The sequence below is a fragment of the Heloderma suspectum genome, chromosome 6 (assembly GCF_057233095.1).
Source record: "Heloderma suspectum isolate Gila_16-S chromosome 6, 16-S_ref, whole genome shotgun sequence".
NCBI classification, from domain to species: Eukaryota; Metazoa; Chordata; class Lepidosauria; order Squamata; family Helodermatidae; genus Heloderma; species Heloderma suspectum.
The window spans coordinates 102741621-102767496 of NC_139463.1; the positions used below are offsets into that span (position 1 = coordinate 102741621).

The 25876-nt window shown below is 46.9% G+C and overlaps 1 protein-coding gene across 1 annotated transcript; it reads left to right on the top strand.

Moving 5' to 3' along the window:
* Nucleotides 1-599: 599 nt before the first annotated feature.
* SEZ6L2 (seizure related 6 homolog like 2) lies at nucleotides 600-25589 on the top strand. The gene is made up of 18 exons (XM_084805828.1): nucleotides 600-672; nucleotides 4881-5108; nucleotides 5488-5805; nucleotides 5948-6081; nucleotides 7216-7408; nucleotides 9344-9529; nucleotides 10922-11093; nucleotides 11861-12024; nucleotides 13751-13945; nucleotides 15330-15468; nucleotides 16667-16863; nucleotides 17786-17980; nucleotides 18651-18842; nucleotides 20825-21016; nucleotides 21109-21147; nucleotides 21284-21401; nucleotides 22623-22725; nucleotides 25014-25589. The coding sequence occupies exons 1-18, from the start codon at nucleotides 600-602 to the stop codon at nucleotides 25041-25043; spliced, it is 2868 nt and encodes a 955-aa protein (XP_084661954.1). The 3' UTR covers nucleotides 25044-25589.
* Nucleotides 25590-25876: the final 287 nt, after the last annotated feature.

The window sequence follows — 25876 nt, forward strand, 5'->3', positions numbered from 1 at the left end:
TACCAGGAATTTATTGGTGACTTTTCAGGTAGGGATATGTAGGTGGCTTGCTCTAGGTAGCATATGGTTTGTGGAAGGACAGGGCTATCCAGTCCATTCATCTTGCCAAGAAACCAGAGAGCCAGTGCCTTTTCATATGCAAAGAAATCCATCCATCTCTACTTCCTGCATTTTCTCCGTCAAAGTGAGCTTAGGTGTAGTCTTTAGGCAAAAACCACAGAGAGAGAAGTCCTTTGCTAAAGAGGCCTGGAATCAGAAAATGAAAAGGTGTCCTGTTGCTTCATCTTAAAAAAAAAAAAAAATCTAAAGGAAGATATCTATAGCATTTCTCTTTTAAAAAATAAATAATAGATATTTCTGTATTGTAGGTTTCAAAATAAGTTAGTACATAGTGAGCAGAAATAGATAACTGCCTATTTCTGAAATAGAAAGCCTAGATTGCTTTTGAAAGGAAAAACAAAATAATACAGGACTAGCCATTGCAAGGGAATCTACTGCATTTTCATTTGCTAAGCAGGCTCCTGGCTCTACTGCTCCCTTGCCTGGTAGGAGAAGGAAATAGCTAGACTAGGTATTCTGCAGGTCTGAAGAAATCCAAAATGGGCTATTCGGAAAAAGCAGCGTCCCAAATGCTGTTCCTTCTGCTGCTTTGCCCCGTGCCTCTTTTGCAAGGTAAGAGGCAGGCTTTGCAGGGAGAGGGGTTTGGGGGGGGTGTACCAAAACCGAATGGGGTTGTTTCAATTTGACCGTGTTTTTTGTACTAAAGAAAAGGGGGCTGAAAATAAATCACCACCATCACCACCCCGGGTGCAATTGGCAGGTTGTGAACATTGTGTTACAGGCATTTGAACAATATTTCCACATTTACCTTTAAAAAAAAAGAAAATAACAGATTTTTCTTCATTGCATGGTGAAAACATGCACATTAAAACAGCTTTGGAGGCAAGATTGTGATGGGGAAGGTACAAGGAAGGGTATCAGGGTTAGAACTGGTTGCAAATGGTATGAGGGGGATGGAAAATTTGGTGCACAGAGCTGGGAGGGTCTGTGCCTCACTGCAAAAAAAGGGGTGCTGCTCTGAGGGTTTGTAGTAGGTAGAATGCATAGATCTGATGAGTAGCATGCATCAGTAGCAATAAGATGGTACTCAGATGGAAATGGATATGGGCATGGTGATCTCTTTAAAAGACTACAGAATATGGTACAGAGAGATTTGGGGATTACCTTTGATGTTGCTTTTTAGCATGGCCCCATACAGCATCATAAAGCAGAACACAGACTTCAAGGGAACAGATGACTAATAAAGAAAAGGGTTGTCAGGTTGTTGCAGAACGTTGAAAGTGAAGCAGAAATTTGAGGCTGACCCTTGATGGAAGGGAGGTTACTAATATGACTAAAGGTCTGACATTTGGGTTTGGGTCCAAGTTGAGCTGAATTTTGCCACATGGAGGTTAAAGAACTGGGGTACAAAGAGATGTTACTGGGAATAACTATGCAAAAAAAAAAATGGAGAAAAGAGCAAAAAACTAGGGTCTTGCATGCAGCACTGAAAAGGAAAACAGATTCAGGAGGCAGTTTTTCATGCGACGTAGAAACCAAAGACATATAGGTCTCCCTGAATAAAAACGCAAGATCAGAAAAGAGATGCCGAAATGTAGGAATTGTGGTGGTAATGGTAATGTATTATCTTATGGTTTGGGGGAGTATAGCATGCAAGGTGGCAAAGGACTGAACAGGTTTGGGGAATATGGAATCCTGCAAGGGGGATTTATTTGGGTGATGCATTTCAAAACAAGGGTTCAGCACACAGGCAGTTTTGCAAACGCAATTAAGAGGGAGAACTTCAATGTTGCTGGATATATTTGGGGTGCTCAGCTGTTTTAGCAGCAGGCTGCATGGTCAAGGCCATGATTATCATGGCGGCAAGGAAGCTAGAGATGGGAAAGTGGAGCTGTGGGGGGAAATGATGAAGGACGGAGAAGGAGGCCAGGCCTAGGATTCCGTGAAGGTTGGGGGTCACTATTGATGCAGGAACTAAATATCTGGGAGGCACAGATTTTCCACTTGGATGTGAGGAAAGGAGATTTTTCTCATTTCCATTTCACAATGTTCCCCCATCCCTTCTGAAAGTAGCAAGTGTCACCCACCGTTGCTGATTTTGGGGGGAGATAATGCACACACACTTAGGACTTGCCAAATGTGTGATGTGACGCCACTGTAATGTGGCCTTTCACAGGCAGTTCTTATTTGCTGTTTAGCAACTGCTCTGTCCCACCCCAGAGGCAGCTGCATTTGATTTTTGACAGCTGGCTGTTTGAGCGGATGGGGGCAGGGGGGGCGTCCATAAGACGGGGCAGGCAAGCTTTTCCCCCTCCTCAGTTGGGTGTCTGCCACTTTACTGTGGGATGGCAAATCGCTGGGCCCACCAGGCCTGCCAGGCAGCTGGCCTCCTTAATGGAGCAAGTTCAGAGCAATTAATGGCTCGCCAGCAGCTGCCAGGATCTCGCATGCTGGCAGTCGCCTGCGGCGGCCACGGCTGTCACTGCCGAACTTGTCACATCAAGGCAGCGAGAGGGATGTGCCGGCTCATCATTCAGGGCCCTTCAGCCCGTGATCCACAGACTCCCCTGCTCTGTCCCACCCTGGAGCTGCCTTGTCGTGCCGCTAACACCCTTCAATCAGCACCCTGCGTCCTAGCCCCAGACTCTCTTCCAACCCACTCGCCCCCTTCTGTTTTCCCAGCACCAAGGCCAAGTTTAATATGTGAAATATGGAGCTAAGTGACGCAGCCTTCCGCAGTAAAACAGGGGAGGAGGGAGGAAAGCATTCACAAGATCATTTAACACACATCCGTTGCTTCCTGATGTGCATTTTAGCTTCCCCATTTTACCCACAAGATCATGTGACTACAGACCACTTTGTCTCTTACCACATTGTAGCTATCCAGCGTGCTGACAAGATTCACTTAACACGGATTAATTACTCCAACTTAGCACATGTTAATCACCCATTTTATTCACAAGATCACCTCTAATTGCTTCTTCACTCTTTAATAATCCCATTCGTTCAGCCAGCCAGCATGGATGAAGAGAGAGGGATAGGGTATTAAAACTGTATTTATTAATTACATTTATATCCTACCTTTTTTCCTCTTGCAAGGAACCCAAGGCAACTTGCATAGTCCTCCTCTCCTTTTTACCTTCACAACAACCCTGTGAGATAGGTTAGGCTGAGAGTCAGTGACTGGCCCGAAATCATCCAGTGAGCTTCATGGCCAAGTGGGAATGATAACCTGGATCTCCCATGTCCCAGTCCAACACTCTAACCACTACACACTGGCTCACTTTTTCTTTCCAATAATGGTTTAGTAACTGGATTTGGATCCACTTCAATGATTGTGAGAACACTCCAGGTTACTTCTTGAATGGAACACACAGGTCAGGTTAGGATTATGCGAACATACACGGAATCAAGGGTGCATGTGTGTGGAATGATCTTTTCCTTTGTACCACCCCTAAATGTGATTGGCAACAACAAAATATATTTAAGCCTGCAATTCTAGGCACACTTACCAGAGAGGAAGACCCTTTGAATTGAGAACAAGCATGTTACAGGTCTTTGTCTTGATTGATTTAGAATAAACAACTGGGAAAGCAAGATTGTGAAGAGGGGAAGGCAGGGCTTGTCAAAATACTTCACTTTTTAGGGGTGAGCATCAATTTTTAGGGTCTTGGAAAAAATATATATTTCCAGTTCCTAGGTGTCTGTATCAGATGTTGGCACCTGGGCAACCAGATGTCTGGGTTTTATATCTATTTGGGGCAAGGAGAAGATCTGTGGCTCAGTGATCCAATTAGGGAGGGGGGCAGGAAATAGAGGGGCTTAAGTGCAACCCATAAGCCACACACACACACACACACACACACACACACACACACACCAGATTTAGCCAAAGCATCACCTGTCTGGATCATTCTAAAAACAGTGGCTAAAGGGGTCATCACAAAAGATGAGGAAATGGGGCGAGGGGGCTTCCTCTGCTCCCCCCCCCCCCGAAGTTGAGCACTGAGGTAGCCACACTTGAAGAAGAAAGCATATTTTTTATATATTTTCGCCAAGGCCAGGCCTCAGGGATGGACTACTGTGCCATTAGTGGAAAGTGGCCATGCTTCTGTCAATACAGACCAGTGGCAATGGTGACTCCTTCACCTAGCTCAGGCCCTCCTCCTCCTGAGACGACAACCTCTGCCTGAGGCGTAATTTGAATTGAGGCTGATCGCCAGACCTCCTTCAGGCTGCCATGAAGCCCACTGTTGCATATTCTGCCAGGCAGGCCAAGGCGAAGTGAAGAGGCCCAGCACCACCAGTCCACAAAACCTCCCAGTTACGTATATGGCCAGGGCAAACCCTAGGGTGGCCACCCTTCTTCCTCCTGTAGAAGGCTATTCTCTTTTCTGCTGGGGTGGACAGCAACTTGTGCCTCTCCAGATGTAGTTGGACTGCAACTTCCATCATCTCTCACCATTGGCTATGTTTGCTAGGGTTGATGGGAATTGTAGGCCAAAACATTTGGAGGGCCAGAAGTTGCCCAGCCCTTCCTTAGTGTGTCCTGTCAGGGAGGGGGAACTAGGGGCCAGTATAGGGTGAAGAGCTGGTTTTCTACATGTGCAGGATGGGACCACTGTCTAGGATGGGCTGTAGGCCTGATAGGGTTAGTTTTGGTCTGTGTTAAGGGACAAAAGGAAGAACATAACTAAGCAATACAAGATCTGGGTTGTGGAGGGGGGGATGTATTCATATTTATTTGTTTACTTCATTTATTATATGCGCACCCCACTCTTTCTCTGAGGAATGAGGCTGATAACCCTTTTTCCCTGTAGGTCTACCCCTCTGGGAAAATGATGACGTGGTCCCTGCCACCCCCTCCCCGCAGCTGGAGGCCCTGTCATCAGAGGCCATGGGTGGACTCAAAGAAGAGGACCTGGGGGTCTCAGCTGAGGTGAGGGGGTCCTCGCCCCCCAGTCCTGAAGGCCTCTCTGAATTGCTGCAGGGGGCACTGCTGAGGAAGGAATTTCTGGGGGGCGAGTTGTTGGAGGAACCCATCCCCGGTAAGAAAAAAAGGAGGGAACCGGGTAGCAGTGGGGGAGAATGAATGGGGTAAGATGGGGTGGGAGAGCAAGGATGGGGTGGTGCTTTCTGTGAGAACAGTTGAGGAAAAGTGGGGAGGCAGATGTGGGAAGGGCTCTCTCTGTGGTTGGTGGGAGGGCTATTGTAATCACGTTTCCAGTTTTGCAAATATTGGTAATAAATATTTCCAGTAGCTATGCATGGATTTTCTGCCACAAAAACACCCATGTGGAAGAAAATTTGGAGAGGAGCTTTTTGCGTGGGTGCAGTGGGAGGTAACAAATGTACAAAGGTTTTCCTCTCTTAACTTTCTGACTCCCTTCTTTATTTCTTTTCCCTCCCACCATCACACTGTCCTAGGAGAAAATCCTTCCACCCTTCTACCCTTCCATCCTCACATCCAGCACCTGGATGGAGGGATGGTCCCTGAGACCTCTGAAGCCGCAGCCACTGGCCCTTCTCCTTTGACCACCGCAGCACCCCCCACTGGCTTCCTCCTCACAACCCCTCCAGCTTCAACAGCAGCCGCTCCCCCTCGCCTCCCTCCTCCACCAGATGAGAAAGGTTCCTCCAGCCAGCACATCTCTGCCACCACCACAGCCTTCATCCCCGAAGGTGATGAGGAGACCACGACCACACTTATCACCACCACGACCATCACTACAGTGCACACACCTGGTAAGCGATAAACAATATGGTATATGGGAAGATTCCAGAATTGGTATAGATGGGATTTGCTTGAGTAAGTGCTGCCTTATGCAGGGCAAAGTGACTTTTCATTTTCGTTGTCTGTGTCTCCCTCCCCAACACCCTCCCCAAGTGCTTTGCAACAACAACATTACTGATGTGGAAGGCTATGTTGAATCTCCAGATTATGCTGGTGCCACTTTCTATGGGGGCCTGGACTGCACCTACACTATCTCGGTTTATATGGGCTATGGGATAGAAGTACAGGTAAGCCGCATGAACTGAGAAGACAGAGCTGGTTAGTCTGAAGTTGGGGAATGTTGATGGGCCACTTTTCAAATGGTTAAAAAAACAGATTTAAGAGAAAACAGGGATAGCAGATAGCATAATAGTCAGCACTTTTCTGTTACTCTTGGTTTTGTGCCTCCAGATAAATATTGCCTCATTATTTTGTCCCGCAGACAAAATAAATTAATAATAATGATAGTAATAGTAAGAATAATAATGGAATGAGCTCCCCACTAAGGCCTGCCTGGAGTTGACACTGTCATCTTTTTGGTGCTGGGTTAAATCTGCCCTCTACTCCCAGGCATTTAATGGCATACGGGACACCTATGTCAGCTGTCTCGAACAGGTCTATTATTATAATTGTTTATTGAAATTGTTTTTATCTGTTTAAATTGTTTTACATTTTGTATGTTAAAAATTTTTAGACTATGTTTTATCATAATGTTGTATTGTGTCATGTTGTATAATATTGTTGTTTGTATTTTTTTGTGAATTGTTGTGAACCACCCAGAGAGTTTTGGCTATTGGGCAATATAGAAATAAATTAACAATAAATCACAGTTACAGTAATAATAGGCTTGTTTGCTGCTGACTGCAACTAGATATTTGTATTGTTAAAACTGGGGAGACTTTTAGGGGTAGGTAACCTGGTGCCCATCAGATTCTTGGATTACAATTCCCATAAGCCCCAGCCAGCTTGGTCAGTGGTCAAGGATTGTGGGAATTGTAGACCAAAACATCTGGAGCACACCAAGCTGCCTGCCTCTTTTCTCTTGACTTTGGGAGGCTGACTGTGACTGAAACTCTACTGCTTTATTCAGATAAATATTAATATTTCATGTAATTGTCCTTCTCACAAATACTTTTTTTTTGTTATTTGGATATTTTCTTTGGCTGTTTATTCCCCAGGTAAATCTTTGGTTCCCGGTCTTACTGAAAGCATTTTCTTGTAACTTTTGGTTCTTAGACAACTAATCATGCTTGTATACGAGGATGGGTCTGGGTGGATGTGTCCTCTTAAATAATTCGCTCTCATTTTGGGTCCTCAAGAGAGACATTTTTATTTTTTCCTCCATCTGGTTTTTTCTCTACCTGTCCATCTTCTACCACCAGGTGCAGAGTCTGAACCTGTCCAAGGAGGATTCACTGACAGTGGAAGGCCTCGGAGGAGAGAAGCCTGTTGTCTTGGCCAATGAGTCATTGATGGTTGAGGGGCAAGTGATCCGCAGCCCAACCAACCAGGTGTTGATCCACTTTCAGAGCTACCACACCACCAGCCCTGGAATCTTCAAATTCCACTATCAAGGTAAGGAGTGGACATTTCCCATGCCCCTTAAATTATGGGAAGGAGCAATTTCCCACCCCTTTTAGCACTGGCAATTAATTCTTTTAACACTTTGAGGCAGATTAGAAATGGGCCAGGGCATTCTATTCTTTTAGTGGTTGCCTGCAGTTTTGAAGTAACCTGTTCAGGCCAGTCGATGAGCTGTAACACGCCAAGCCACATCTGGTGGGATGTCACTGACATGACTGTCATTTATACGTGACATGACAACAAACAGACTTTATGTGTGATTGGAACAGACCTGTTTGTTTAAATGCAAGTCTGTCCCAGTGACACAGAAACCCTGCTTGTTTAAACTCAGTTCTGCCCTAATCATGTATAAAGTGCAGCACAGAGTCTGATTCAAATGCTTTTTTGATTCAAATGCTTTTTTGATTCAAACGCTTTTTTGATTCAAACGCTTTTTTGATTCAAACGCTTTTTTCCTTAGCCGAGTTCTGATACTGGAAGTGAGCCTGGCTAGGGAAAAGCATCAGAGGACCGAGGCTATGGGCAGTAAATGGTGGGCTCAATTACTATTTAAGCTCTCTTCACAAACTCTCTAATGTATATGTGTGAAAACATGATAGATTTTTGCTGTTGAATACTGGCAGAAGAAAGCATTTTCCTGCTGACAGAACTCAGTTTATTACATATCCTGTGACAAAGACATTTATCTGTAATTACTTCATTAGTATTGTAATTTTTTATTTTTATATGCGCTGAAATATAGAAAAGAATGTGATTAGGGCAGACCCACAACCAGGCCTGCAGCTCTCTTCTCTAGTTTGACCCTCATTTGCAGGTTCCAGGTAACAGATCTGAGTATAAGGTGAACAGAAGCAAGGTCAGATAGGCTCTGCAAGGCCTTAAAGAAATCACAACAGGAGATCACAGAGAGAGAGAAGGCAGGTAGTCCTGGCTTGGGAGTTAAGAGTTTGGGGAACCACTAAGAAAAGGATCTTTAGGACCCTGGATCACAACATGGAGGGCCTAAACTGAAAATGGGCCCTTATTTGGGTTGTGTCTCTGAGGATTCCTGAGTTGAAGTTTCTCATGGGTTTTTTTCCTGACAGGGCTGCAGTAGTTCGCAATTCGATGGCCATTATCTCTTTCTTTTACAATACATCCTGGCTGGCCTGGCAGTCCAAAAAACCTGATCTGGTGGTTTGGATTTGAACCTAAAGTTGCCAGTTGCCCATCCTTGGTTGAGTTATATATCTTGTCCACCAACAGATGGAGCTGTAGACTTTTCTCACTGCTTAGCTGGTGTCCTTTATGATATCATATTGTTGTTCTTTTGACCTGACAGTTTCAGCCATGTTTTGGAGGTTGATGTATTGATAATTCTTCCATAAGCAAGTACTACAGTATGTTGCAACGTACAATCACGCCCCCCCCCCCCCCCACACACACACACAGTTGCAGAGCTCTTGGGGGCTTGTGAGAAGCATGAGACTCTCAGCTTTAGTTGTGTAAAGCTAAGTTTCCAGTCCTCGTGATTATGGAAATAAACCTGAAAAGTGTGTTGGCAGAAAACTGCTAAGGGGTTAAAAGTAAAGAGGCTGGAATATAACTAGATAAATGACATTTTTAACTTTTGGGGTTGTCTCATGTATATATTGAATTGTTTCAAGACTGTCTCAAGTTTGATGCAGTCCAGAGTAACAATTTCAGAGTTGTAACAAAAAGTGAAATATGTTGATCGGCTGTCATCTGACATCTTCTGCCTTGAGAAAAACTATATGCAAATTCTGCCTTGATTTGGGTGAAAGTCATTAAAACAATCAGTAAATAAATTACGCAAATTTCGCCCATTCTTCCCAGCTAGAGTTATTGTTGGCCTCGAGTCATGAGTTTTGTTTTGTTTTTTGTCCCTCTTTCCTTTACTATCCTCATTCTGTTCCCCAATTCTAGCTTTTCTACTCAGCTGTGGCTTCCCCAGCCGACCTGAGAATGGGGATGTCATGGTTACAGACCTCCACCCAGGTGGCTCTGCCACTTTTAAGTGTGAGTCGGGCTTCCATCTGCGGGGTGAAGAGACACTCATCTGCCTCAACGTCAGTCGCCCTCGTTGGAGTGGCACCAGCCCTGCATGTGTGGGTGAGTGAAGGGACAAAGGGATAGGATATAGCCTTGGCAAAAGGCCACAAGTGGTAGGTTAAGGCGTTATACAGGAGGATCAACTTCTTTCTGTCTGTTGTCATTTATAACACTGAGGGATGAATCTTGAGACTGGTTTAATGCCGCGAAGTCACAGTGATGAGAGTTTATAAAATTAACAGTGATCAGGGTTTATAAAATTATGAATGAAGCAGAGCCGAGAACAATGGAAATGATTCTCCCTTTCTCAAAACAGAGCTTGGGGTCGTTCAAAGAATCGATTGCCAATATTTTCAAACCAAACCGAAGTATTTATTTACACCATGATGCATAATTAGCTTGTGGGATTCATTGCCACATGATGTGATGATGGCTGCTAGCTTAGTGGCCTTTAACAAAAGCATTCGGGGAATTCTTGGAGGATACATCTGTCAGTGACTGTTCGGCCATATGAATGGAAGCTCCATCTTCAGAGGTATTTTACCCAGTAGGTGGCCATGATGATGGTCCCCAAGGAGAGTCCAAAAATGCAGGCAGCTGTGTTGATCCATATCAACAAACCAGTTCTAGGAATTTTTATTGCTAGGAGCAGGCCTTTGTAAAGCTAGTGGGTCGTAATTGCCCATTCAGAACCAAACCATCCCAGAATATTTAACATTGCAACAAGGAGAAAATTCATTTCCCCCCAGCCGCTGTGAGGATTGCAGCTACGCTTGTAGGGAACAGGGCATTCGGAGTAAGGGGTAGCAGGTGATGTCAGCGTCCCTGATGATAATAACAAAAAAGTGCCGACGCTGCATCCTTGTGGCAGATGACGTCATCGTCCTTGCGAACCTTCCTCCTTTTAGCCCTGGCTCCACTACACCACTGATCGTCCACCACTCTGGACAAAGAACAAGAGCCGTTCTTTAGGACATCTTGCTTGTGAGTTTTCCAAGAGCATCTGACTGGCCCTGTTAGAAGAAGAGCCCTGGACAAAATGGACCTTCCAGTAGGGCTGAATTTTCCCTGCAGCTTTGAAGCGATTTAAGCAGTTGCAAATTCTCCCAGTGAGCCTCCATTCAACGCGGTATGGGTTGCTTCATTTTTGGATGGTTCTCTAGAACGTGTGTAGGTCAACTCGACACCTCTTTAGTAAAAATCCTCTGTGAAGCAGCCCTGATCTCTAGGAGGTGGTGCTGAGTGAGAGCCTGGGGAAGTAGATCTCAGGTCTCTGCTTGGCCAGGGATTCAGTGCCTTGTCTTGGGCAAGCCTCACCCCCTCCTCTCTAAAATGGATCCTTTTCCCAAGGTTGTGGAGATGAGTGGAGCAAGGGTTGAAAAGGATTTTGGATACTAACAGTGCTGCAGCAACAATGGATAGCGATAATATCTAGCCTTCTCTCCTCACTAGCTTCCTGTGGAGGAACAGTTCACAATGCCACCCGTGGCCGTATTGTGGCTCCCGAAGCACCCGGCGGCCCTCGCGGTCGGAACCTGACATGCCGTTGGTTGGTGGAGGCGCCCGAAGGCCAGCGGCTGCACCTGCACTTTGAGAGAGCGGCCCTGGATGAGGATAACGACAAGTGAGGGATATGGATAGGAGGGATGTGGGAGAAAGGGTGGAGGCAACAAAGAAGGAACGCTGACAGGGAGCAGAGAGAAAGGAAGGGTGTTGGGGGCTGGGGAATGGGGCAGAGGAGAGAGAAGATGGGACCGTGGCTGAGGGGAGGCACGAGATGAAGATGGCAAGGAGAGAGTTGAGGCAGAGTTCAAGGAAGGTGGATAAAGCAGGAGGAGGCAAGCAAGACAGGCAAAAGGAGAGTGGAGGGAAGGGGGGTTGCAGGAGGCAGTCAGTCTGTAAGGCAAGGGGACCAAATCCAGCCCTCTGGGGTTTCTCAGTTGGCTACACACCTTTCCTAGCCCCATCCACTTTCCCCCAACCACCGATTGTTTGGTGGTTTCCTGGCATTTGTGCACTTCTTTCCCCATTCTAAAAGGTTGAAATGCCTGTCCTGAGGCTTAGTTATTTGCAGTGAGAGCTGCAAGCTAAAACCTGCTGGAATGTTTTGATGGGATGGGGCCGGGGGGCACTTTTTTGCCTTTAGCTCCGCCCACCACTGGAACGCGGCTCTTGAAAGCTTCTCCAAAATGGAATTCAGCCCTTGGGCTGAAAGAGGTTCTGCACCCCTACTGTAGGGCATGGAATGGGGAAGGGGCGGGAGGAAGAGGGTGGAGCAGCCCTCCAGAAAGAGCCTGGAGCTACCATAAACTGTGTGAGATAAAAGGGCACAGGTGTTTCCCGTTGAGAGGGGGAGCAGGCCCAGTCACCCCGGTCCTTTCCTTTCCCCAGACTGATGATCCGCAGTGGGAGCAGCGCCTTTTCCCCTATCATCTATGACTCCGACATGGATGACGTCCCAGAACGGGGGTTGCTGAGCGATGCCCAGTCTCTCATTGTGGAACTGACCAGCGAGGGCCCTGCCACACCCCTCATCCTGAGCCTGCGCTATGAGGGTGAGAACAGAGTTACCCCTGGCCACATACCCCCAAAATGGCAGGGTGGAGGCAGGCAAGCACTGAGACTGTCTCCGTCTCCTGGGTAGCAATTTGCAACAGTTGCTATTGTTTCTGCTTTGTAATTTGGGGAAACCATTCCATCCAGTAAGTGTGATCATATGTAGCACTTGTGGGTGCATATTTAACCCTGTAGAAACAACTGTCTTGGATTTTGGAACGACTCTGAAATATATAATGAACTATATATAGCATGTAGTGAACTCAATTTAATCCTGTAAATGCATGGAAATATGCCAAGTCTGGCAACTATAGCATTACATTAGAATTTTGGAGAATGGTTTAGGGCGCAATCCTATGGCCGCTAGACAGTGGCTAGATGGCCATAGGATTGGTCAGTTTCCGGACACTGACCTTGGAGCCCAGACTCCGAGGTCAGTTCCCAGAGAACCACCTCCCCACCCCCTCCCCCACCGCCTTGTAGGTGGCATGGAATGTCCCCGGGCTCTGGGCTCGTAAGAACAGTGCAGAGCGGGGCAAAAAGGGGTGTTCCCGGGGGCAGGGAGTACGGAAGTGCTGGTACAACACTTCCTATGCAGTGTCCGGCCTCCCCCCGCTCCAAGGTCCCGCAGCTAGACAGCCGAAATGGGCTTTCTAACTGCAAACGCAGGGTGACTGGAGCACAGAGGAGAAGATCCCATCCGTGCTCTGCCCAACTTGCATTGGATAGGCAGTTGTCTGCGAGTGCCTATCCCAATAGGATTGCTCCCTAGATCTGCTATTTGTACTCGGGTCCTAACTTTTGAAGGTTATTTTAGTAAACACAATTATGCTTTATCATTTTGGATTAGAGAAATTATTTATATTGTAGTGATGAAGCCTCTTACACTGATTGGCTGAGCTGGGATAGTGGCACAGAATGTTCAGCTGTTCAAGAAACTTCATAGTTTGCAGTCGAGTTTCAATGAGGGAAAAGGAAGTTGTCAGTTTGGTTGGGATGAAAACGTTGCAGAGGGAGTGGCTGACTTTGCCTTGAGAGGTAGGATAGCTAATGGACAGAGAGCCCAGAAGCAAAGATGCTGAAGGAAGGCTACAGAGTGGGGAAAAAGAGGAACCTGAAGATAAAGTAGGTGATAGGGAACCGAGGCAAGAAGGGGCTAATCAGAGAGAGGGCTCTAAATAATTTCACAGTGCTTAAGATGAGGAGGGACTGTAGGTAGAGGGAGAATAGAGTGCTCTCCAGACTGATCTAGAGACATGGTGCTAAAGGCAACCTAACAAGCAGCAGCCTGAGGAAGCAATGGATGGTGGAGACATGGAGATGAACAGAGGCTAGAGAAAGGAGGGAATATGCATGATTGCCAGAAAGAGATCAGGCAGAGGAGAGAGCCAAACGGACAGAGGGTTGGTAGACAGGGACATCCTTCTGTTTGTGGTTTCTACTGTCATTGCAGCATTGCGATCTGGCAACCCTTGGGTGGTGACCAGAACTAAGAAGCTACGGTGGTGGGTATGCCTGAATTTCACATGGTGATTTGAACTAATCACCAGCAAGTGCTTTGCTTGCAGGCTTCTTTTAGGCAAGCATTATGTGATCACTGCTCCCATCTTCTGGTCACCAGTGATTCTGCAGTGGGAGGGGTCTGAAGTGATTACACTCCCCCACCACCGCCACCCGCCACATCTGGGACAGCATTTCTGACGCTCTTGCTCCCCTTCCTAGCAGCTTTTGATGAAGATCGGTGTTATGAACCATTCCTGGCACATGGAAATTTCAGCACATCAGACCCGTTGTATCGTATGGGAACAGTGGTTGAATTTGCCTGCAGTGCCGGATACATGCTTGAACAGGGGCCTTCTGCCATCGAGTGCATTGATTCAAGAGATCCCAGGTGGAATGAAAGTGAGCCCACCTGCAAAGGTAATCCACCCTCATGCCTGGCTCTCAGCTAGACTCTGCCATGCAGTTTGCTGCAGCTTTCGTTTCCTTCCATTTGAGCTTGTCTGTCTATATCTGTATTTACACACATACACATGTTTCTGCTTTATGGATGCACACAAGTCATCAGTGATGGAACGCAACATTTTTCAGCACACCAAGATGCCTTTTTGTGCTGTGTTTTATCCATTCACATAAGTGCTTATGGGCAAGGTAGAGGGGGGAAGCTATAGTCTCTGTGAAGTCTGGAAATCAAAATGGAAGAACAACAGATTCTTAAGGCATCAGTGCAACTCTACAAGCAATCCAGGGAGCTATTTGGATGGAGAGAATTTCACAAGCATCCCTAGGTTGAATCTTCCCATCCTATAGGTCGTCATCCCAGCCCAGAGGAACAGAACATATCTTCCCGCTAGGGTAACTTGGCAAGTGCCTTCAGTTACAATCCTAAGTGCACTTGTCTGTAAGTAAGTGCCACTGAAAGGCATAGGACTTGTTTCCAAGTAAACAGCTTTGGGGTGGTGTGTGTGTGATTTCAGCCAGGCATACGGTAGACATTTTCACAGCTGGTTGGTGTTCCAGCCCAGAACTTTATTTATTTGTTTGTTTGTTTATTTAACAGTAATTACGAATCACTTATATTACATAAATGTCTAAGTGATTTACAGAGGACAAGATTACTTTTCTGGGAATGTCTGTTGGAAAAAATATGTTTTTAGCAGGTGCTGAAAATCCAGAAGGGCTAGTGGCTGCCTATACTGTAGCACTGGGGAGTTCCAGAGCGTGGGCACTATGACACTAAAGGCTACCACCACTGTTCTGAGCCATGATGGGCCAGACCTCTGAAATCTTGGGCACCACAAGGAGGGTATCTACTGATGAGCACAGCAACTGAGTAGGCCAGTAGAGGATCAGGGGAGCTCCTACATATCCTGGTCCTGAGTGGTTTTGGGCTTTGCAAACAAGTACCCAAATCTTAAACTTGGCCCGGCAGCATATAGACAGCCAGTCCAGTGCATGTGCCAAAGTCAAGATCTTCTGAAGTGGCCACAGAGTCTGATGTGGGAGTGATGGGGAGGAGAAGTGGTGTGATGCAGGATGGAGGAAAGATGGCTACTGCAGGGGCAGGAGAGTCAACAGTGGAGGGGCATACATGCCCCTTGCTCTGAATCCTCAAGACAGTGAGGTCTAGGGGCATGCTGGGGGGGGGTGTGTGTGTGCGGTTTGCACAAGTGTGCTTCCCGCATTTATTTCCAAACAACTACACAGAAGAATCTTGTTTAAAATGGACTTCAGCTGGGGGCACAGATGCACCGTCCGGTCCCACGTATAGCCTCTTCCTAACACTGTGCCTTCCTCCCTTCAGCGCTGTGCGGGGGAGAACTCTCTGAGTCGACAGGCGTGGTGCTTTCCCCCGACTGGCCCCAGTCCTATGGGAAAGGGCAGGACTGTGTCTGGGGCATCCGGGTGCAGGAGGAGAAGCGAGTGCTGCTGGACATCGAGATGTAGGTACCACCACCACCAGCGCTGCCGCCACCATCACCCCGCCCCTTTGTTGGGGAGGATCCTCATGACTCAGGCATCGACATCCCACCTTGTCCTCATGGTCTCCCGAAACCATCATCCATCATTAGATTGATTGTTGAAGTCATTCATCTCACCCATTAAATATGGTAAGGTCCTTGTATAATTTTTGGAGGCATCTCCTCTGACAGATAGGATACTTTTTGTAACTCAGGTGATGGTAGATCAACCAGCCTTTATGGCAAATTCCTGGTATCTTTAGCAGGACGTTTCTAAATTTGGGGGTGGGGGGGAGAATGTTTGGGATCACTGATACCAGAGGGGAGGGGTACGTTTGATTACCACTAGGCTGCTACAACTAGTAAAATTTTGCCACTGGCAGCGCACTAAAGCATGTGGGAATGACATGGTCTCTGCCCCATGGAACGTACAGTCAAACCAAAGATAGATAGAACTAAAATGATGGGAGGGGGGCTTGATTTAGATGTCGCAAGGATGGAGAATTTATTTTTATTTCTATATTTTTGGCCATTCTAAATTTTGGCAGTTCTAAAATTCTTTTTCTTTTTTGCAATTCTACCAATTTTGGGGGTATTTCTATTTTCCCCCCTCAACCCACCTAAAAAAGTCTGAGGTCTGAGGAAATTTACCCCACCACACAAAAAACCCAATAGGACTGCAGCCACAGGATAATGAAATCATTCTGTAAACCCATTCTAAACACCCAAAAGATACAGTAGCATGAACAGTCCCTCTGAATGAGTGGAACCACAGTGATCATTTCATTAAAAAAAAATACAGAATAGCCCTCTACAGGAGCAGGTTCTGTTATTTCCCAGCATGGTAATAGCTACATGGAGTGCTGGAATGATTCCCAAGTGCTCCACCAAATTGAACTCCACATTATCTAAAACACGCCCCTGTTTCTGTGTTAAAAACAAGCTTGCCTTGAAAGGACCCCACTTCCCTTACTAGAGCAAGAAAGCCCATGATTCTCTTTCCATCCAACCATGTATTCGTCCTTCTGTACACCCACCCATCCACCCATTAGTTTGGATGAGAGGCATGTCGGCGCAGTACAAGTGGGTGGCCATATCCTGCCCCTTTGCTCTCCCTCATGCCCTCTTAACAACAGCTCCTGTTTGTTTGTCTCTCCCCTCCTCCTGATTCTCCTCCCAGCCTCAACATCCGCAAGTCAGATGTGCTGACCATCTTCGACGGAGGGGACTTAACCGCCCGGATCCTTGGCCAGTACTTGGGCCCCCACCCCCGCTTCAGCCTTTACTCTTCGGGCCCAGCCGTCACTCTCCAGTTCCAGTCCGATCCCGGTGACCCCCTTTTTGGCCTCAGCCAGGGATTCCTGGTGCGGTACAAGGGTATGAAAAAGAACTGGAGCCGTGGGTGGGAGAAGCTGCCGGGGGCGGGGGGTGGGGGGACTGGATGAAAAAACAGCATGTTGCTAAGACACCCTGTGAAGACAGTCTACAATGCCAGGCCAGAAGCAAGATCAGGCTGAAGGAGCAAAGGGCATGTGGGATTGTAGGGGTTGGAGGGGTAATACGAGCCACTTGCCTGAGACTTCCAGCTCAGAGGGAAAAGAAGGACAAAGGAGGAAGCTGAGAGAAAGGAAGAGGAGCGGCCAGAGAAGAAGAGCTCAGGGACTATTCCTGCCCATTTTGCCCGCTTCTAAAACCAGTTCCGTTTCCATCGCAGCCTGGAATGCAACATAGGGCTGAAGTGCATGATGTAGATTCAGACGTAGTTTTCTCACCAGTGCTATTGCAGGGGGTCTTACCCTCACGCACAATCCTTGTCTGCAGGAACAAGGGTTTTAGGGTGTTTCAGCTGTGCCCCTGTACTATTTGTTTTGGGTCATTCACAGGCCACTATATTCCGCAATGGAGCTATGGGCTCCACTTAGCAGACAGCCATGCAAACACACTGCAGTGTTGCTGACATGGCCCTTGATCTTGTGCACACTGCCATCTTCATGCAGCCCTTGAGTGTGTAAGAAATGAAAATCAAAGCTAAAGCAAATTCAGGGATTATTATCCTAGGACAGCCTTCCCCAACCTGGTGCCCTCCAGATGTATAGGACCACAACTCCCATTATTCCCAGCCAGCAGGGCCATCTGGAGGGCACCAGCCTGGGGAAGACTGTCCTAGGATAACCATTTGTGTAGGCGAGCCTGTACAGCTCCTAGCATACAATGGGAAATTGGGAAAAGAAAAGCATCGGTTGCAGGGGTGTGAAGGAAGGAAGTGCATAATTCCTTCCTCTCCTCCCCATGCTGGCAGAGGTTCCACGAAATGACACTTGCCCTGAGCTGCCTGAGGTGGAGTTTGGCTGGCGCACAGCTTCTCATGCTGCCGTTATCCGCGGCACAGTGGTGACTTACCAATGTGAGCCAGGCTATGACATCGTGGGCTCTGACATCCTCACCTGCCAGTGGGACCTGTCGTGGAGCAACAGCCCTCCCACTTGCCAGAAAAGTAAGACTTCCTGCTGCTAACACCAGTGTGGCTGATAGTCTGGGAATTCTTTCTTTCTTTCTTTCTTTCTTTCTTTCTTTCTTTCTTTCTTTCTCCTCTCCCTTCCCTTCCCTTCCCTTCCCTTCCCTTCCCTTCCCTTCCCTTCCCTTCCCTTCCCTTCCCTTCCCTTCCCTTCCCTTCCCTTCCCTTCCCCATTCAGAATATATCAGCAGGGACTGAAGCAGTAGAAGACTGAAGAAGGGGGTTAGGCAAAATCTGTTGGAGGGAGGACATTCTGAGCACAAAAATCAAGAACTTGTGTCTTGGGGGTGAGCAGGGCGGGGAATTCTGGATCAACAGGGAACCATGAAGTAACCCTTGTCCACTGAAAGCCTTGGCCACTGAAAGCCTTGGCCAAAATCCTGTTTAGTTTCTGTGCGTTTGAGCAGACATAGCCAATACAGTGTACGCATTTATTCACATAACACTAAGGACTAGAATCTTGCTTCACTTAAGAATGAAAGTTGGGGGACTCTAGAACAGCCCAGGATTCCCGTTTCTACACAGTACTGGGAAGAATATTAGCTCCCATGTTGTCAGACATGTTACCCTCCATGTGGAGAGCAAGAGGGAGGTTCTTAGAGCACCCTTCTCAAACTAGTTTTATTCTCCCCCACCCACCCACCCAAAGTTGTGAACTGTGCTGATCCCGGGGAAATCAGCAACGGCAAACGCAGCATCTCCGACCGACGTTTCTCCATCGGCTCCCATGTCCAGTATTTCTGTCACGAGGGCTATGTGGTGGAAGGGAGCAGCACGCTGACCTGCTACAACCGGGACACAGGCACCCCCAAGTGGAGCGACCGAGTGCCCAAGTGTGTCTGTGAGTAAAAGGGGGTGAGGGAGAGACAGAATGAAGTGAAGGAGCCATGTTTGTGGGGAACCACAGAACTGCAGCTCAGAGGAGAGGTGTAAATGTTGCCAGCTCTTGGGAGCCTGGAAAGAAGCTTCCAGTAGGCCAGATGGACAAGTGATCCTACCGCTCTTGCTTCCTTGTCTGGCCTTCCCGTATTAGTATATGGGAGTCTAGCATATTTTAGCTTAGAGCTTAAACCAGAGCTGTTGAACCTTTGGCCTGGGGTCCCAGTCCAGCCCTCTGGAGTTACCTGAATGGCCTCCTTCCCATGTCACCTGGTTGTTCCCTCCCACATTCCCCTCCACCGATTGGTGGTTTCCCAGCTTTTGTGCAAAGTGAAGGGCTGCCCTCAAGCAACATCTTTATTTAGGTTTCAAAGAGTGGATTTATGTTTTGGTGGTCAGACCCCATCTCTGTCTTTTACTCAGGTTCTTGGCCGAGTTCCTTTTCCTTTAGTCTCACCAGTTTGCCTTCTAGGAAATGAGTATTTTGTGACCAGCCATGTCCACCATGACAGCCATTTTATGAACGGGCAAGCCCCCGCTCCATGGCAGTCATTTTGCAAGAGTGCCCACAGCATTCTCTCAAAATTCCAAATGTGCCCACTGACCCCCCAAAGTTGGAGACTCCTGCATTAAGGTAAGCAGTACACATTTCTTTAGAAGCAGGCAATCTGTCTGGGAGGCAGATAAACCCTTTGGCCACAAAGATGCAAAAAGATAAAAAAGATCGCTGGAGAGGATAAGGAGATTACAGAGAAGCTGAATGACTTCTTTGTGTCTGCCTTCACTACAGAACTTCTACTTAAGAAGTATGCTCCTTGCTTCATTAGCACAGCTAGTTATCCTCTTCCCCCTCTCTATTTCCACCCCGCCACTGTAAAATTGGAACATCACCTCTGCAAAGGAAAAGGTGCTAATGAGCACATAGAGAACACAATTAACACATTGACAAACAAAGAGCTCTGCTTATTAAACAATTAACAAGTACAAATACAATTACCAGAATTACAGAGTTGCTTTCTGGAAGTGATGATGTAGCTTCATACCTCCTCACTCTGGCATGGAAGCCCCTCCGTTTGATGTTGATAATCTGTGATTCTGATTAAACAATCCTTTTATAATCCATAAAGCTGACATAATCACATGATCATTAGTTTACTAATTTGGTTTATGCCTAAGCAGAACATGGATATAGAGGCTGGACACTTATGTAATTATAACCAGAACCAGCGAGATTTGGGGTTGCCCATGAGGTTCACTTTCTGCATCCAGTTAGATATTATGGTCAGTGTCCTGGAAGCGTTTCTGAAAGCCCGACAACAATGAAAAGGATTTATAGTATATTAGCCTTAATCTGGGATACAAAGTCAGGTGCTACTTCAGTTGTTAACTGGTTTAAAAGAGGAATAATACCCCATGTGTATTCGACTTCTGTTGGCTGTCCCATCATATCTTCCAAGAGAATAAGGTTTGTAGTCCTGTTGGTCCATTTACTTATTCTGCCTCTTCTGCTACAATCAGCAGCACAATATCTATCCTGCAAGTTCTGGGTCAGTCCATTGGTTCTGCTGGATTTTTCCATTTCATGTTTAGTCAGCTTGAGTTCCCGTCATGGAGATTTTGTTGCAAAATATTTTTTAAAATACGGATAAATCTTCTGTTAGTAGAAAGCCATGATAAACAGGATATTCTCCATGGTACAGAATCACCAGTGGCAACAGAGGTTGCAGGCTCAGACACAACAAAGTGCTGCCAGATCTTGCTCCAGACACACTCCTTAAATCTTGGGAGGCAGTGCAGCTAGAGAGAAAGAATCTGCTCCCCTTTCTGACCGCTCCCCCGCTCCACTAGAGTTAATAATGGCAACCGTATCGTGATGATGTCTCACGGCAGGGAGACTACAGTCAGGGTTGGCTTGGGACTGAAAGCCCCTGATCTCCTTTGCAGTGAAATATGAGCCCTGCCTGAACCCTGGTGTCCCGGAGAATGGGTATCAAACACTTTACAAGCATCACTACCAGGCGGGGGAATCCCTGCGCTTCTTCTGTTACGAGGGCTTTGAGCTCATCGGCGAAGTGACGATCACCTGCATCCCAGGGCATCCATCCCAGTGGACCAGCCAGCCCCCACTGTGCAAAGGTATGGCTCTCCCCCGCATCCCCCCACCCCTGTTGTGCTTGCCTCTTTGTCATTCTCTAAACACCCCCCTTGATCTCTTTGCCCCCCGCTAGTGGCCTATGAGGAGTTACTGGACGGCCGGAAACTGGAAGGTGAGGATGGTGGATGGGTGTGGGATGGGGAGCTCGGGAAGGGATACTAGGGAAAGTGGTGGTGTGTTACTCTGCTTCAGGCTGTGTCCTGTGATATCACTCACACATTCCTGGCTTGAATGTCTTTGTTTCGCAGTCACCCAAACGACAGACCCTTCCCACCAGATGGAAGGTGGCAACATTGCCCTGGCAATCTTCCTCCCCATCATCCTCGTCATCCTTCTGATTGGTGGCATCTATGTCTACTACACCAAGTGAGCAAACCCCCATTGATCTGTGGGGGAGAGAGTTGGGCCTTGGAAAGGGGACAGCCTTAGCTAATGGGTGTCAGTGTCATTGGACATAGAAGCTTGTGATGTCACAAATTAAGCTGCCTTATAAAGGGAGGGGCCCGTGGTTCTTTTTTTTAAATCAGCAGAGGGCAGCCTGCAGCCCTCAGCCTAATTTCATGTGGCCCTCTACATTCAGTTTAGACCTCTGGCAAGAGTCATCAGTCCCTTCCCTGGCTGGGTGGAAAGGAAGAGGGGGAGAGAGAGACAGAAGTGGGTGGCAGAAAGAGAGAGAAACTGAGGTGGCGACACCCACTTTAGGATCTGGGTCTGCCCACTGATGGCTTTAGCCCCACCCACCCCCAACATGTGGCCCCTGACAGACTATCCATGAGGGAATGCAGCCCTTGACAGAAAAAAGGTTGCTCGCCCCTATTTAACTAGAGGGCATCTGGGACTTGGGTCTGCCCAGGAGTCACAAGTTTAATGTGAAAACTCTGCACCAGTCCCAAATCCCTGATGTGGGGAGGCACAGTGATAACAGAAATATACTTTTCACATGCCCAGAGGCACTCTCTTTACATTTTCCAGGACTAAGTCCCTTCATGGAAAACAGGCTCTAACTGTAAACTAGAAAAATAATTTAATGCATGTGCTGCTTTCCCAACAGACGTTCAAAGGTGGCGTGCAACAGCAGAACAGAGGGAAAAAACCTCATACTATAATCACAAAATGAATAAAAAAATAACTAAAAGATATACATCAGTCAATCAAAACAATCCCACTAAGGGGAAGTCTCAGAGGACAGACAAAAAAAGATTGTATATGGCGCTTCCAAAAGGCAAGCAAAGAACAACAATGCCTCAGTTCTAATATGAGGTTGTTTCAGTTTGGGGGACCACAGCTATAATGCCCTGCCTTTAGTGGGGAGGGATTAAAAAGCTGCATGACAAGCAGACACATCGATGATGATTTTCCTAGTATGGAGGGCAGTGATGCAGAAAAGCTTCACTGGAGTTGTTAATCCAGTAGGTCTGGTGGGCACCAGGTTGGGGAAGGCTGCTATACACCCACTTGTAAGTCCACTGAACTCAGTGGAATTTACTTCTGAGTAGACGTGCATGGGTTTGCACTGTTGGTTTTTCAGCCCTGTTTGACAGATTGCTTTGATCCATCTTCTCCTTGTTGCCTGTTCCCCACCTGCAGGTTCCAAGGAAAGACCCTCTTTGGTTTCTCCTTCTCCAGCTCCCACAGCTACAGCCCGATCACTGTGGAGTCCGACTTCAACAACCCTCTCTACGAGGCTGGGGTGAGTTGCTCACTAGCAGCCCGGCAGCCCAGTGCAGTGTGGCCATTGTTCGCTCTACCCAGAGTGTTACTACAAAGAGCATTGGGGTTGGAGATTTGCATCTCTATCCAGCTTGTGGCACACTCCCCACTTCCCAAGGAGTATAGAGTTCTGGGAGCAGCATACTGGGTTCAGCTTCCTTTGGATGAGAGCCCTTGAAACATGCTCCGTTTTTGCAATATTCACTTTATCCTCTGCTTGTACAGAGTGAAGCAGTGGAGGCTGGTGGCTCCAATTTCCATGGGGCCATGAATCTGCTCTGGGTTTCAGTCAGAACTCTAAAGAAGCTAGCCAAGATGCTGAACCCAGTTCCCCAAATTGGTTCAATACTTTGGATAGCTCCTTGGAAGCAAACAGGCACTCCTTCAAGGCAGCAGATCTGCTACCTCACATCAGATAGATCAAGGATGCAGGACCTCAGGCTCAGGGTCCCACTCTGGCCCTGTGGGGCTCCCCAGATGGCTACACACTATTCCCCTGGCCCCATCCCTTTTCCCCCGACCACCGATCTTGGGATTTTGGCACAGTTTTTCCCCATTCTTAAAAGTTGAAATGCCTCTCCTGAGACTTAGCTAATCACAGTAAGAGCTTTAAATTAAAATATGCTGCTGTTTTTGGTATTTGGCCATGCCCCTTTTTCCTTTGCCTTCCCACCACCACTGGAATGCCCCCACCCCACCCCCTGATGGCTTCTCCAAAATGGAATTCGGCCATTGGGCTGAAAGAGGTTCAGCACCCCTTAAGACAGAGGGAGAGAGAGACTCAGCAGAATAGGCTTTGGGCCTCCCAAGCATTTATCATGCTTGAGCATTTATCTTGAGACGCCACCCCTGCAAGTTACTTCAAAAAGTATCCATAAGCTAGGAAGAGACATTAAGGCTGCAATCCTATGCATGTTTAGACAGAAAAGCCCTACAACTCCCAGCATGCCCCAGCCAGCATAGCTTTTTTCTGTCTAAATGTGCATAGGATTGCGACCTAAGGTGGCAATCCTATACTCACTTACTTAGGAGTAAGTCCCATCGACTGCAATGGAGCTTCCATCTGAGAAGACATTGTAGGATTGCACTTCCCTTTTGTCCAATCCAGCACCCCCCAGTCAAGAGACAATTTAAAGAAAAAAATATAGCGATAGATCCATTCACAGTAATCAGACAGCAAACAATTCGGTATGCCAGGAAAAACAGGCTGTAGCCTTTGAAAATTAAGGCTCTGTTAAAAATAGTTTCAAATGTGTGTTTGACTCAAATGTCCAATGACTATATCTGGATTAGTGCTCAAATTACAAGGGGAAAGATTGGGGAGGTGGGCCTTTATGAAATCTGCAAGCCTCAGCTTCCAGCCCACCCCACTTTAGCCAAATCATCTCCCTTCAGCAGTATATACACTGCATTTGCTCTCATAGCCTTCTGAAAACAGTTCCCAAGAAAGCCACTGGTTCTGACCCCCTTTAACTTGAGCACTGAGGGTCAAACTACACATGAGTTAAATGTGTCTTGGCATTTAATGTGCAGATCCTTAAAAATGCAAATAGCCCCAATAGGGGACTTCCTCCCTGTGCAAATCCCAACTTTAGAGGAGGGTTCACCCTCGGACCAAACCAGGGGAGGAAAGAGTGAAATTCCCCCACCATGCCTGCTGTCATCCTGATACTTATAAACCCCCAGCTGATGTGATTAGCTTTTTTTTTTTTAAGCTGCATGCTAAATGCAAAGATGAACATCACATATGATACTCACCTCCCATAACTTGGCCATGCATGCTGGGCATGATAGGAGTTACAGTCTGACACCTTTGGAGAGCCCCAGATTGGGAAAAGCTGCCTCAGACTTACATGGTTTTTCTCATGTAATGTGTAAATAAAATAGCAGTAGCTTTTTAACAGCTGAAATCCCCTGATGTTTGGGGCAGTTTAGGGGTGCTTCCAGATGGAGGGCTTCTAGTGCTAGCAGTTAGAAGACAATGTGCAGCCATTCTGCCTTTTTCTCCTTAATGGATTTTTTGCATTAAGGAAAAAGGTGAAAGAAGCAGTAAGAAAAAACAGGAAGGCAACAAGGAGACATTGATGTCATTTGGATTCCCCCCCCCAAACTTCTGTGAATGAGGCAGAGCAATGGAACCATCAAAGCCTCATCTGGAAGTCCTCAAGGAGACAACTTGGTGATCATGGAAGAAGTGTTGGCAAGGCCCCATCGTTGTAATAATAATATATCTTTCCCTTTTTTTCTCCCACTTCCCTCCACTGTCAGGACACCAGAGAATATGAAGTTTCCATTTAGAAGATGTTAGAAGATCTGCATTCTTCCCCCACCCCAAGCGGGTTCGAGGAACAGCAACTGAGAACAATTCCTATTTAGGAGGGAATAGTGGAAGGTGGTTTCGGGGGGGCTTAGGGGAAATGGAGGGGAGAGAAGGAGTGTCTCTTCTCTACCCAACAGATTCAGCTTTCTCCCTTCCTCTCCATGTTGCTGCCTCACTGTCCACTCTCCAGCTTTGGACGCCGTCCACTCCCCCCACCCCTTGTAAATACCCTCTTCAATGTGCCAAACGCGTTTCTCACACACACACAAACACACATGCACGCACACACTTTTTCTGCTTTTTATCTGTTTGTTTACTTTTATTTATTTATCTGTTTATTAACTCACTTTCCTCTTCCCCTCCCTTGGTTTATTATTTCCTTAGTGGTTGAGAAAGAAGGAGTTGTACCTCACCCCTTTTTTCCCTTGCCTTGTCCCCCACTTTTTCTAAGGAGGTGGATATCAGTTGTAGGTGCTGCCATTTAAAAAAAAAAAAAAAACTCTGCAAAGAAGATTGTACAATAACATCACTAAAAACCAGCATATGTGGGTTGTAGGAGACATTACCATAAATAACCTAAATTTGATCTTAAAGTAAATGGCAAACAAGCCTCTACAAAGATAAAAGAAACAACTGGTAAGAGGTATAAAAACAGACAAATGCTACAATAAATCAACCAGATTTGTATCTCTAATCCTAAACATGTTACATGGGAGCAAGTCCCATTGAATTTAGCAGAATGTACTTCTAAATTTTTGTGGAATTGGGAATAACACCTTGGATCCTCCACAAGAAAGCCAACATGCCTGTC